Source organism: Centrocercus urophasianus, unplaced genomic scaffold (genome assembly GCF_019232065.1).
Source record: "Centrocercus urophasianus isolate 14NV4802_14NV808 unplaced genomic scaffold, USGS_Curo_1.0 seq_17, whole genome shotgun sequence".
Classification (NCBI taxonomy): domain Eukaryota; kingdom Metazoa; phylum Chordata; class Aves; order Galliformes; family Phasianidae; genus Centrocercus; species Centrocercus urophasianus.
Window position 1 is genome coordinate 21,718,243 of NW_024884722.1, and position 13,998 is coordinate 21,732,240.

At 36.1% G+C, this 13,998-nt stretch overlaps 1 protein-coding gene across 7 annotated transcripts in view; it reads right to left on the reverse strand.

Annotated features, from left to right (window-relative positions):
• The window catches only part of KCNMA1 (potassium calcium-activated channel subfamily M alpha 1), a 431,318-nt gene that overhangs the window by 51,445 nt on the left and 365,875 nt on the right, over positions 1-13,998 (reverse strand). For all 7 annotated transcript variants that reach the window (XM_042817866.1, XM_042817867.1, XM_042817863.1 and 4 more), the window contains one exon: positions 8,236-8,329. In XM_042817866.1, the coding sequence (XP_042673800.1) occupies positions 8,236-8,329 (94 nt within the window). The remainder of the gene's footprint in view (positions 1-8,235; positions 8,330-13,998) is intronic.

A 13,998-nucleotide genomic window follows, 5' to 3' on the forward strand; every position in this document is an offset into this window, starting at 1 on the left:
CTTCAGTAAAGCAATCACTGGAGATGACTTCAATGGTTGAAAATTGTTTATTACTAAGCTTAAACTTTTTCCTCAGATGACAGAAAATATTTAAAAACAAAAATGATCTCCAAACTTGTTTGTGTTTTAATTCCTGCTCTTTTTATGAATTGCTACATTAATAGTACACTATTACTACTATAGATATATATATACTGTCATAAATCTGACGATGAAAACCCGTTTCACAAATACGCAAAATTAATTAAGACAGACACAGAGAGGCCAGTGTTGTCAAATCTGCCTAAGGGGCTTAACACCTTCTTCCCATTAAAATCCATGTTGCACGAAGTATTACAGTTGTCCTTACAGCCAAATCAGTGACTAAGTATTTCTAGAGCCCTTCTATCTGCCTTGCCCTTGAAGATGTGCCTGTCAAACTCTGCCTGAGTTGCATTGGCTGGTTATTCTGGAAGAACTGCATTTGCGTTGTAGCCATGCTGCAGACGTGATCTCCAGAGATATTAAGATATCTTGATGGCTTGAAAAAAGCTTGAAAAATTCACACAATGTTTGTTTTGACCTTATGCTTGCGTTGGCTTGCAAAGCATCTGGTCATTCCAGCTAGGAAAATACAAGCTTGTGGGAAAAGAGAAAAAAAAGTTGAGTTCCTCTCATTCATAATCTCAGTTTAAACATAACTTCTCTGGTTCTCACGGTGGATACTATATACACATGACTTAAAATGGAGAGCAAAATACAATCCTTTCAATTTTTGAAAAGCATGTTACATCAGTTATGATAAATTAAACTTGAGAAAGATAGCAAAAAGAAAGTAGCAACCCCCAGAAGCTTAAGTGGAAGACAACAGCAAAACCATAAATCTCATGCTCAGGAAACTTGCTACGAGAAAGCCAACATTACATTTTAAGGAATACTTTCCTTGCAGTATAACTAGTGCAAACCCTCAGTTTTTGAGTCTAGATCTTCCGTGTAATGACAGAAGGACAGAATTGGGAAGACTGACAACTGTAAGCATATCCTTTGTCACCTCGTCTTAACCCTGCAGCTGTCACTTAAGTGCAATTGTGCATGAGAGCAATATACATTCACAGATCTCCAGAGGAATTCTTCTGTATTTTGGAAGCTAGGAATTAGAATACCACAGGACGAGTACAGACCCTGATGTTTTTTGAAAACTTGTAGTCTTTTCACATCATTAAAAAAAAATTACTTTTTTTTGTTGTACCCTTATATAAAAATCAGTGGCAAAAACATCCCCAAGAGCAACACATCCTCTCTTTTTCACGTTCTTGTAAAAGTCTGCTGTTCTACCCTCCTCATGCAGATAAACCATGCTTAGACTTTGTACACAATATGACAGTAAGCTGTCTGCTACTTGAGATTCAGGGTTTTGAAACTCACCTTGCATACGGGCCATGGACTTTCGAGTTTTCCTAATTGATTTTGTGTGTGAATGCGGGTGTGTGTTTGTGAGTGTAAGCACACACATAACTTTAGAAGGAAGGACGTGGTTTGCTGAAGACAAGATTGAAGGCACACTAGAGAACGTTTCATGCCTTTAAAATTTCTCCTACAGCTATCCTAACAAATTGTGGCAATTAACATGTTGTTAGTGTTAGATGTATGCAGCCAGTGCAGGTGCTAATAATTGAAAAAGCATTTAGAGCTTTTACACCCTGGCTGAATATTTCATGATGTGCTGCATGTTTCACTATTTACTCAGTGGGCCTCTGTCACTTCAATCTTCTCTGACTGCTTTGACTGGTGCTATAAAGCTCAACCAAGATAGAGTGACGGCTTGTCACAGGCAAACTTCACCGACTCCTGCAGCTCACTGGGACTAGCTGTGAAGGTTGTCACGACATTCTGATGGAATTCAGCAAATGTTTTGTGACTAATACACCCAACATTTGTCGGCTACCATTAGCCATTACCTGTGACCCTCTGCAGTCTGTGTGAAAGGCATTAGTTTGTAATGAGAATTTGTTGCCTACGTGTATCATACTAATGACACTTCAACTGATCTTTACTTTCACAGGTTAATCAGCAGTGAAGTTTGTAAGGATTCAGTGTACAGATGCAAGGTGCTTTACAGAAGAAAACTGCATGCAACTAGAGAAAGAAAACCTGGAGTTTTATCATTACATGCTTTTATTGTCATATACAGAATCCGTACTAATACTGGTTTCAACATTACTCTGCCTTATTCGTTCCCTAAATCAGCAAAGAAGAATGTACCTAATACAGAGATTATATACAGCGTCAGCTTATGGGTTGAAACAATCCTCCTTCCTCCCTATTTCTTCTTCCCTCCACTCAAATACCAAAAAAGTTTTTTTGTGTGTTTTCTTTGTTCATTTTTTCATCCTCAAAAGAATTACGGATGAGTTCACATTAATTTATCAAGACTACCAAGGATGCTGATATAGGGCTGCTTACTGAAAGAATTTTGCTCATTAAAGTATCTTGATACCTCAGGACATGCTCAGATTATGCTTCTGAATTATGAATCTCTTTATGTAAGAAAGTAACAAAATACTTAATTTTCAGACTTTTATCTAGGAAATCCAACAAGGAGGAGACAAGGCACAAAGCCAATACATCTTTTGGTTTTAAAATTTCCCATTCACATCTGCTCAAGCGACAGAAGTAGCAATTGTTGAGTGGTAGGAGAAAGAACCTGAAAAACTAATTTGTAAAATATAAATGCACAGTTAAGTGGCACTATAAAACATAGAAGTGTTTTTTTCTACTTAAATGAAGTGTACTCTTTAGAACTTATGACAAAAACTACCTCTGTTGCACACCAGCATTACAATAAATCATTGTTTTCTTTAAACCTTATATAAAGCTGAAGAGCTTTTTCTTTCCTTTGCTTTGATCTGAGTGGGTCTCCTTTTATTCTGAACTTCATAAAAGGCCTTGTTGATTTTTCCACTGGAAAATTCTGCTTTCTTTCTTGACACTACCCTCTCATCTCAAAAACATCTGCAGAAGACTTCACATTTCAATTTGAGAGTGTTCTTATTCTCGTGGTTTGCAACACAACTACTAATGGTAGCAACAGAGGGTTAACATACACTACCTCCCAAAACCACCCAAAACTTTCGTTCTATAAATTTGTTAAGACAGGTCTAAGACAACAGAGGGACTACTGAACTGTTCCTGATGCTTGTATTGGCCGAAGTGAACTCATAAAACAGAACCAAGAGGTGAATTGTGCTACTAAATGCCTGCTTTTTCACAGTTTAGTTATCATTTCATGTTACCATTGCATAAAGTTAGCCTTAGTAAAGCCTTAACAAAGGATATAAATTCAGAGCTCAGCATGAAAATTTCCAAGCATTGAGGTCACAGATAGAAACAGTTATTATGGCTAATCAGTGAGTTTTACCTCTTCAAACCTTACCTGGTTTAGGGTAGACTCGGAAAATGATCAGATTAAAGTCATTTTAACAGTTTTTGTTTGAGAAACGTTCCCCCTCTAGACCTCTCACCATTTTTTCGCTTCTTGTGGAAAGCTAAATTTTTCAGCAAGAGAAAGAGTAGCACTACAGTGGCAGGGACTGAGTGGCACTGCTGAGTGTACGTGCTACTGTATGGCACTGGGTAGGCAGATGAGGAGATGAATGTGCACAGTCACTGTTCACATGCTTAGAATATTATAGCCAACTTCAGGAAAACAGACAGAAGGTTTCCTCCTCACCTTCGGACAAATAATCTCATAATATCTTCATAAATGTATGCCAAAATCTCACTTTTTCTGTGTTACTTAGCTGGACTCTGAACCAGTTTTATGGTTTGGTTGAGAATTATTTTGGATCTTTGATAAAGCAAAATCCTCAGGCTTAAAAAATTCTCCTTGGCATCACACTGAAAACCGAGTGTCCTCTGATGCCTGGTTCTTATGTGATCAGGGACACTAATGATAATGACCCTTTGCTGAGTATGCTACTTGTCTAGAGGCCTATGTCAACTACACCACTACATTCAGAGTGGACAGGGACAAACTATTTGTTTGCTCTTCAGGCCCCTTGGGCCCTGTCATATACTATTTGCTCCTGCATTAAGAGGTAGTTTGATTCAGCTGGGCTGACATTTCCTTCAACTCAGTGTATTCCACTCATGCAGTAGCAGCCACCAAAGCATTAAGTGAGGACTTGAGCCCCAGCAACAATCCTTTTAAGGAGCTTTTTTGATTTAAACCCAGGGCTTTTCACATTTTATTGGTTACTCTAGAATTGAAAATGACACTTTTTTTTTAAACTAGCTTTGCTAGTTGATACTCAGGCAACACAGTCTCCTCAAGTTTAATGTGGCTATTCATGAATAACACGAATCAAAACCTTTGACTGTCAGATGATGAACAGATGATCTGATTTCACTTCCTGACACCAGAAGCATCAAATGGTCTCACTTCCCTCCCTAGCGCATGAATAAGGAAACTTGATATGTGATTATTTTTCATGACTTTCTTTTCTTTCTGCTTTCATTTTAGTTTTATACCTCATTGTAATAGGACGCCCTTGTGTTTACATCTTCATAGAAGTATTATTTGTTTTTTCCTGATAAAGTTTAACTTACATTTGAAGTGTGTGTTTAATGGGGCAGCCTTCTGCTGAGGAAAAACAGGTAGAAAGTAATCATGACAGTGCAGAGTGGCTCAATATTTTTCTAGTTAATTTTCATTTATTGTTCCTGATTGATCACTTGATTCTTTCAGTGTCACATTAGTGTGATCTCATTCGATGTGATGCAGGAGTTAGTTAGAATGGTAACTTTCCAAATGTGAATCTAAACTACATGTGATACACGCCGAGCATATTTGTATGGCTTTTTTTTTTTTTTTTTCAGTTAGTAACTTATTGACATCTAGAGAGAACAGTATCAAAAGATGGGATTGAAAAGATGTCTTTGTTCCAGCTATCAGCATCAGGTTTAATCATAGAGATTTCTATTTACGTGTGAATGAATCTCAAAGACACTCACATTCTGACCAGGTCTAAATAGGCAGATCTCTTTGTCACAATCTCCCAGGAAATGCCTACGATACAGATTCTGTTCTCTGTTCTGCTCAAACGGTAGCAGGAATCCAAAAGCTGCAGCTCATGACATTACACCTTCTTCCCTGATTTGCTCCAGATACTATGGAAATCTAAAATCTATACAGCATTTTAATGTTATGTTAACTATAAGGCTGCTCAGAAACTGATTCTGTAGTTGCCGACCTGATTTCAATTTAAAACTTAAATTTCCGCATACTATTTCTCTACTTATACTCTATTTATAGAGATAAGCTCTATTAGTTTTCCTGTTCTCCAGGTCTTCTATAGACCCAGGACCACAGCTGAGGAAATAGTCTGCCAGCTGTTTCTGTGGGAGGGTACGGGTGAAGCTGCCTTTGAAAACAAGCTCTTAATGTAAATTTAGAAAAGACACTGCAAAGGTAAATATCAGCTGCAGATATGACAGTGTTTTAACTGATTTACTTCTTGTGTACTTTCAGTTGATACACTGAATATTTTTGGGCAGGAAAACAAGTAATTGTCACTTTGGAAATTTGAAAGTATACAAAAATGCAGATAATATAGTCCACGTTTCTTTATGAAATAGCTGAATGGTACCTGGCCATTGTACACAAAGCTAAACTGTTTTCTTCATATTCTATTAGTTTTCTCTTATTTAGCACCTTGAAACAAAAGTTAAGACAACACAGATAAAGGGTAAGACAAGTAGACCATTGGATTTGGGAGAAGGCTGAGGGTGCCAAGACAGGGCTGGTAAATAAATTTAGCAGCAAAAAAGAAAAAAACAATGTCTGGATCCGGAAGCCTAGCAAGTTCTCTGCTTGCTGCTCAACCCGTATTTAGCAATTCTGATGTGCTACTGAGCAGACAGCTCAGGCTCAGGACGACTACTCTCCCTCAGTCCCTCTTCAGCAGGCAATGAAAGCAGGCTCCACTTTGAAAATCTTCCCCCATCATGCAAACTGACACAGGCATGCTTTTCAAAAACCCACAGCCAATCTGTTGATCATTACTTATTTACAAAGGCCTTCGGGCAGAAAGTCCTGTAAAAACCATACTTGATACGGTATACACTAGCTTTTTCTGCTTGTGGAAAAAAGTACCCCTAAGGCTACCTCAAACCATCACTTTCTATTGCACATAAAATGTACCGTGTAACACTAAAGTATTTAATATATATGGTATAATATATCTACTGGAAAGGCATTTGTGTAGAAGTATGTTACCCTGTATTTGGTAATTTGATGTTTTGCTGAAGGCTATGACTTGAAAAAGCCTGCACCTAGTACAGAGGACCTGTCATCTCAGTACCCAAGAGCCAATAGAATAAAGAAGTACCCTTAAGCAGCAAAACTTTGACACAGCTTTGAAGCATATGAAAACAGTATAACTCCCCAGAATTATTATTACTCAAGATCAAAGAAATGAGGCATACTTTACATAGCAAACAGGGACAGTGCACTCAGCTCCAAATGTTTCAGCTCTCTCTCTCTCTTTCTTTCTCCATTTTTATTTTTACTTCCCCCAAATTAGGATTTGGTCATGGGGCAATCTCCCACAATTTTAAAACTATAAATGGTTAAAACTGTTACTGCTAAATAAGAAGTCTGTCCAAAGGTAAGCAAACTGAAAATGATGATAGGATGACAACGGGCATCATAAAAATGAGAAGCTTGTCTGTATGCTCATTTTATTCCTCCTCATAAGCTGTAAAAAAGCATGTAAATCAGTGTCATATGGGCAAGACTGAGGAAACAAAGGCAAAGAACCTTTAACGATACATTTAACAGAAATAGATGGTCAATATGAAAAAAAGGATTTTGGGTGCATTTTCCTCTGTGAATCAATCTCACTTTCAGTTCTGTGGTCCAGACAGAAATGGAGAAGACTTGTATAAGTTATGCCCTTAACTATATTGCTGTAACAATTAACAAATATGGATGCTCCTTTAAGTGGCCAAACAAAATTTCTAATCTACTGACTAAAATGTAAAGAACAATATTACCTGGATGTATCCAAAATTGTTAAAGGAACAAAATAATGTCAACAATAAAAGAAAAGCATGAATGATTTTATATAAAGAGATATATGTTCATATAATTTCTTTTTCTTTAATTTCTGCAAATGCAGAGCAGCTACTGTTATACATACACCCCAACCCCAAACTGTATGTAAGTACCTGTTCATATACCTAAGTTTAAGTTTTTTCTGTATATGTATGCAGTGGAAGATCTCCACTACGCTACTTAGTTCTGGATACAATTATGGATTGAGATTCTAGGCTGTCCACTTCAGATATGCAAAATAGAGGAGGAACAGCCTCATTTCAGAAAGCTTCACATCTACTATTTGATCCTGTTCGGACTGACTTGAGCAGCCAAAGGGTAAAGTACAGTAGATAGAATACGCCATATTATTTTAATAGATTCCAATTTCCTATTGCAATTCTACTTTTAACAACTCTCTTAGAGGAAAACTGTCCTATGGAAGAGAACTACATAGTAATACAAAGATATTACAAGTGTAAAATAATGTACATATAGCAACAGGGGAAAAATATCACTAACAATGATGTTTTCATTACCTACTTTTAGAGTATATACTACCCTTTAAAAAAATCCTTGTATTTCATAATTAACATGCTTTTAGCCTGAGTAAAACTGCATTCGTTTTTGAACTTTGCTTTGGCAAGCACATGGATTATTAGACTTTTTTATCAGTCTAAATCAATTAACAGAAATTTGATTTCAATCGACAGGATAAAAGGAAGGTAATATTCAGGTTCATTTTTGATTGTGATGATACATCTCACATATGGCCTTAAGTACAGAAAACAGTACTCAGAGGGAATCCAACAAAAAGAGAATTGCCTAAGGCAAACTAACCACATGAGTTCCTCTGATTGGTTAGTGCTATCATTAGTGCCACTGCTGTTTAAGAACTACACACGGGCAGGACAGGGTGACAGCTAAGACTTTAAAGCCTATGTATTTTTCAAACAGCTTTTCAAACTGTTTTTCATGACAGAATTTTTTTCAGCTCTATCATTAACTGCTGACAAGCTGACAGAATAAATACTTCAGCCTTTCAGAAACCATCTAACAATCTTTTTTTCCTCTGCCTCCCCTTATTTTTTGATGTGGGGGGAGGAGAAGAGGAAGAGAAGAAGAAAGGAGATGAAGATATGAGTTTCTTACAGTCTTACCTCATCAGTTTGGGTGAGGAGTTGGGAGAATTTCGCATGCCTCCATTTCGTTGCTTTTTTTTGGGTGACAGTGTTGACGGCTGCTCATCTTCAACTGGAAATATAAGGAACTCATGAGATTAAGCACTGTTCTACATGCCATATGAAATACAAGTGAAGTAGCAAAGAACACACACTCTATGTCCATTCACGCACTGATACTTCATTGCTAACATAGGCCTAACAGTAATAAAAATCAAATACATGTTAGTCAGAGAAATTGGTTTGAAGGAGAAGCAGGTAAGAGTACCAGGGTTTTTGAACAAAGGTGTTCAAATTGGTTTCAGACTTCAAAAACATGGGAGGGAACCACAGTCGGGTTATTCTGAGCGTTATTTTTAGTTAACATGTGCTACAGAAAAGTAGGATTAGTGCTCTGCTATATTTCCAGAAAGATAAAGTACTATTTGCAATACAAACATAACAGCTGCCAGCCTGCTTTTGCTAATGAGCCAGACACCAGTTGGTTCTTGCTCCTCACATGCCAAATAACAGAGTCTTCACGAAGAGACGTAAAATATTCAATGCCTTTATGTTCAATGATTCAGTTAGTCAGGACTGTGAGCGCAGCCTGCCATTGTGCACAGATCTCCAGCACAAGTCAGACCTCATCACTCCACCCCTCTCACAAAAGGGAGTTGTAACAGGATTGAACAGAATGAGGTTGAATGATAGTGGGGAGACAATACCTGTGTAACAGAGGATGCATATGTTATGCAATCTTTTAATGAGGATGAGGTGCACTTTCAATGACAGATCGATTTCCAGATGTAAAATCACTCACAATTTTGTCAATCATAAACTGTTCTTAGATAACCTAAGCCACAATGTGCGTTGCTTAAACAAATGCAGCTTTCTAAAACCTCCTCTACAAGAATTAACTACCATCATTACTGGTTCAAGATCATTACTGCACTTAATAATCTGCACACAAGGTTTACATTTGCTAGTAAAGGAAATTATGCTTTCTATCTCATATTCACACTAATGCTGAATTATTCTAATGGAAAGAAGGAAAAATAGACTTATTTCCTCCTATTGTTAACTAGAAAATGAACTAGAAGGTAATACAGCTGACATCTAGAAATCTGCTAAAAGGCAAGAGATTAGTAGTAGTAGCAGCAGCTGAATTAAAAGAGCTTAATATACATTAGCAGTGCACAAGCAAAAGCCAGAAAAAAATCAGTTTGCAGTGAACTACATCGGAGGAACACCAAAACTACAAACCTGGATATGTGCCACCCTACATTTACCTGAGGACAAATTAGGTAATATTATTCTCCTTTGGCCCTTTTCTAACAATATTTTATTACAGTCTCTGTTCTAGTCTGTCACGTCTAGTTTTTAGCCATAAAAATTTATTTTGCCTTTGTCAAAACTAAAGGATTAGGCCCTGAAAAGACAGATGTGCTGTCTTAAGTGACCTGGCACTACCTAACACATCCAGGCAATTGAAGCAAACTATGGCATTTCAAATAAAAACAAAAACAAACAAACAACAACAACAAAAACAGCTGAACAAAAAAATGCTCCAAGTAGTTGTGTAAATGGTTGTACATAATATAAGAGCAATGACTGCCTTATAGTGATTAATTTCACTAATTTAACTTTCTTTTCTTCTCAGGCAGCATTCATGAATAGAATAACACCTTCTTCCAATTTGACTTGATTTTAGATGCTTATTGATTATTAGTATAGCTCTATTCTTTGTTCGGCTGGGAGAAGATAAGCTCATAGAAAATTCCCAAGATTATGTAATTTGAAATTTTCTCTCAGTGACATTTTCTTTCTGGGTTTGTTAGATCAATTCACTATTCAGTTTTTTGTAACCAAGACTGTGTGTTTTCAGAATTATTTTTTTTGTAATATCTTTTAGTTTTTGATTATAACAAAGATACAATTGATATGTTTCATACTCCTAGCAGTAATAACTCTAAATTTCACTTAATTTTATTGGCTACCGTGGAGCTACAGAAAGATTGTCAATAGATTCAGTATTGTACCCTAAGTATACTGCTATATGATTTTAATATTGTAAGAAATCTATATACCTATCATGACCACCTATCATGCAAAATCTTAGAGGAGTACAACTGTAGATTGTGTTATATCCAATATAACAATATTCAATATCTGTGAACAATAAAAAGCACTAGTATGGAAGACTATCAAGTTTTCAGCTAGTTAAAGACTCATCCAAGCCTTTCAAACACTAAACGTAAAACACCAAAAATCTTTTACACTGTAAGGTCCAACATTAATGTTCTCCAGTGCTAACAGTTGATACTATTTCACCACTCAATTATAAAAGATAATCTTGGTACTAATCAGAGTAACCACACATAGATTTCTGCTGTTACTTTTGATACAGCATCTACAGTAAATAATCTCCCTCTTTTGATATGTGCTTGTCATATTCAAACTACATTATGCCTGTAAAGTCCAAGGCTCGTGTGGTTCACTAGTTAACACGTCAGCAAATCTGAGATTTCAATTCATACCTAAAGTAATGCCCTTCTTAAGCCATGAGGCCATTTATTTTTATTGCAGTAATGAAAGATAATGTATGTTAATCATATTACGTTCAAACAAGATTTTGCTTTTCCATGAAATCTGTACGCAGTTCATAGTGCTTTTGCAGTTTTAAAGATGCAACTCCATCAGAACAAGAGAACAGAATCTACGCAGTTGAAGAATATGAATGGAATGGAGACCGTTATGACTTGGTTCCTAAATGCACTTCAATGATCACTCACTTCTTAGTAATAAGTAGGGTATAAAACATATTTAATGATTATCCTTCAGATAAAATTATATAATTCCTGCATATTTGAAGAAATAGATCCAGAAAAATTTTTAGTAAAGTCATAAAATATCATTTCAGTTTCATGGTTTTTGCCTGCGTTAATTTAAAAGGGAGTCTTTGATGTGCTTGGTCTTAAGAAAGACAACCACATTTGAATAATGGGCTGTGATATATGACAACTCAACTCTGATATTCTATATTTGACTTAGTGCTTTTCTTACTGAGAATGTGCCCCCATTCTTAGTATATCTGATGTCTTTATGCTACAGAAGTTGTTTTAAAATACAGTCATATTATATTATGGAAACTTTCCTTACCAGCTTTCAGGAAAGTGCAAATAAGTTCAAGAATTGGCCACATTATAGAATTTGAATTCATTCCAGCCTCTGAGTTCTAATAAATTTCAAGAGCTTGTTTTGCACATCCCTAAGTATAAAACTTAACATAGTGCTGTAACAATCCAGTGCTCACTTGTCTATCAGGCACAGAATCTAATAGTCTTCCTGAACTGCAAAACTTGGTGCTAGAAAAATGTCAGGCAAATCTAATGAGGCTTCAGATACTCTGGTTTATGCTGAAGTTTAATTTAAAGTTACGCTGATGTTTTAACATGTTTGCTTATTCTTGAGTAAAGAGAATTCATTATTTCAATGACATAACCTCCAGACAATGTTCCATGAATTGATTTAAGATGTGCTGGTAATTTTAACAGCCTTAATGTGGAGTTGAACATCTGTAACAACACAATACTTGACTTTTATTCTCATTCCATTTTTTAAAGTAAAATAAAGAGAATGTCTTTCAGAAACAGTGGACAAGCTCATAAGTTTTTTCTTTTTTTTTACTTTTTTTTTTTTCTAACCACTTTTTTAAATAGATCTGGTTCTTTCACTGTCTCTCTCAGGTCAAGAGAAGACAGCTTATAGACACCATATTTGGACCACCAAAAAGAACTATGATTGGAAATACCATTTATGTTACCAAACGTCACACATGTAAGAGCTGGTAAACTCATCTTGCCCAGAATGTAAGTGCACCAGAGCAAATAAACCGTATGAAAGATAAAGCACAAACCACCCAGAAACATTAGTTGACTAGCTATATTGATTAACTTATTAATCTCCACATCTGGAGAAACCCACATCTGTAAGCACTTAACAGAGCATTAGTAATGTCATAGTCACATTGAAAACAGACTGCAAAACCATGCACAAACCAATTGCAATTGCTTTATACATCCAACTATGGGGCTACCTACGGAGATCTTGGTTCAACCCAGGCTTTTGGGAGTGGTAGCGATATTTTACAGGCAAGCTGAGTGCCCTTTGCAATCTACAGTACGTAGATTTTCCTTGTTCAACAGAATTCAATAAATTAAGTTGCAGCAGCGAGGGATTGTTGGGCAGGAAGAGGCTCCCTTTACGGTTATTAACAAGTGGAACAGGTTCCAGGGCTCCTTCAGTGGACTTGGGACCAACCAGTGCAATAGTAGCTGTATTCTTGAATTGATATGAGCTTTTTGGGTAACTTGATCTAGCTGCATTCTTTACTTCTAAATAATAAGAAAAAATGTAAATTAATGTCCTTGTATTAAAGATTATTTCAAACCATGAATCAATTTTGACATCACGTGGAATTACAGACCTTATAGCTAAAAGTATCAGTTTCAACAGTTGAAATAAAGATTTATACCTGCAATTTTCTTTACTTTCCCCTAAAAAAATGTATCTGTTTATAAAAGAATACTTATAGAAGGATTATTCCACAATATTATCATCTTTAAGCAATAATCCCATCCCAGGGTAAGTGTGTTTGAGGCAACTCTTATTTCCCACCTGTTGATAACGGTTTTGAGATTTACTAGCTGTAGAAGATGTTTATTCCCTTAAATGACAGAGGAGGCATAATACTCTGTTGCTGTTAAAATAAACAAGGAATAATAGAACACTTCAAAATAGTGCAATCATAGTTATGGAAATAATCCAGTGTTTATGAACCTACATAAAAGTAGTTGGATATTTAGAACTTCTGAGTGCTGTGCATTTCAGATCAGGTATAGAACCCCTGAAAACAGGGCTAATAGGTTTAATTTCTGAAGTATGGTTTTGACTTGAAATGATGATTCTTAATCTTCTAACATATCAAAGTTCACCGAACAAAAAGAGCATTTAATACCTCCAAACATTTTTTGGTACAAATATGCAGCTGTGATCTTCTTCAAATGCTTGTTTCATCATGAATGAGTATATCGAGAAGAAGGTATACTACTGAGCCTGTAAGATCTTCTATTTTCTTCTATTTTGTTACGTATTAAGAGGAAAAGAGATTAAATAGGAAGTAGTTTATGGACTGATAATCTTGCAGCATTATTTGCATATGTCTGAATTGCCTTGAAGTTTCCCTGAAGAACTTTGAATAGGCAACAGCTCAAAACTGTTTAAGCAAGTTGGCATGGGTTTTGGTGTTTTTGGGTAGTTTACCGTCAGATAGAAACATTATCTGTTAAATGGGCAGATACTTAAATAGCATCCACATGCTTACCATTTGTATTCAAGCACAAAATCTACCTCTATCAGCAAAATGTAATTATATGTGAACTATAGGAGTTATTTGAATGTACTCTTTAAGTAGGTTCCAGTACTTAGTAACAATCTATCCATTCCCATTCAGTGATCTGTGCTTGCCTCCACTATGAGTGATACAGAGAAGAAAATCAGTAAGCACCAAACCAGAGTCTATCATGGTGTTTCTCTGTCTTTGCTAATATAGAATGTCCAATCCATCTGATGGATTTAAAATCATTCATGGAGAGCATGTATCTGATTAGCAAAACTTCCACACACAAAAAAGCTACGTATTACATTGAAAATGTGTCTTGAAAATTATCAGCCTTACCTTGGAGTCAGTGTTTTTTGGTC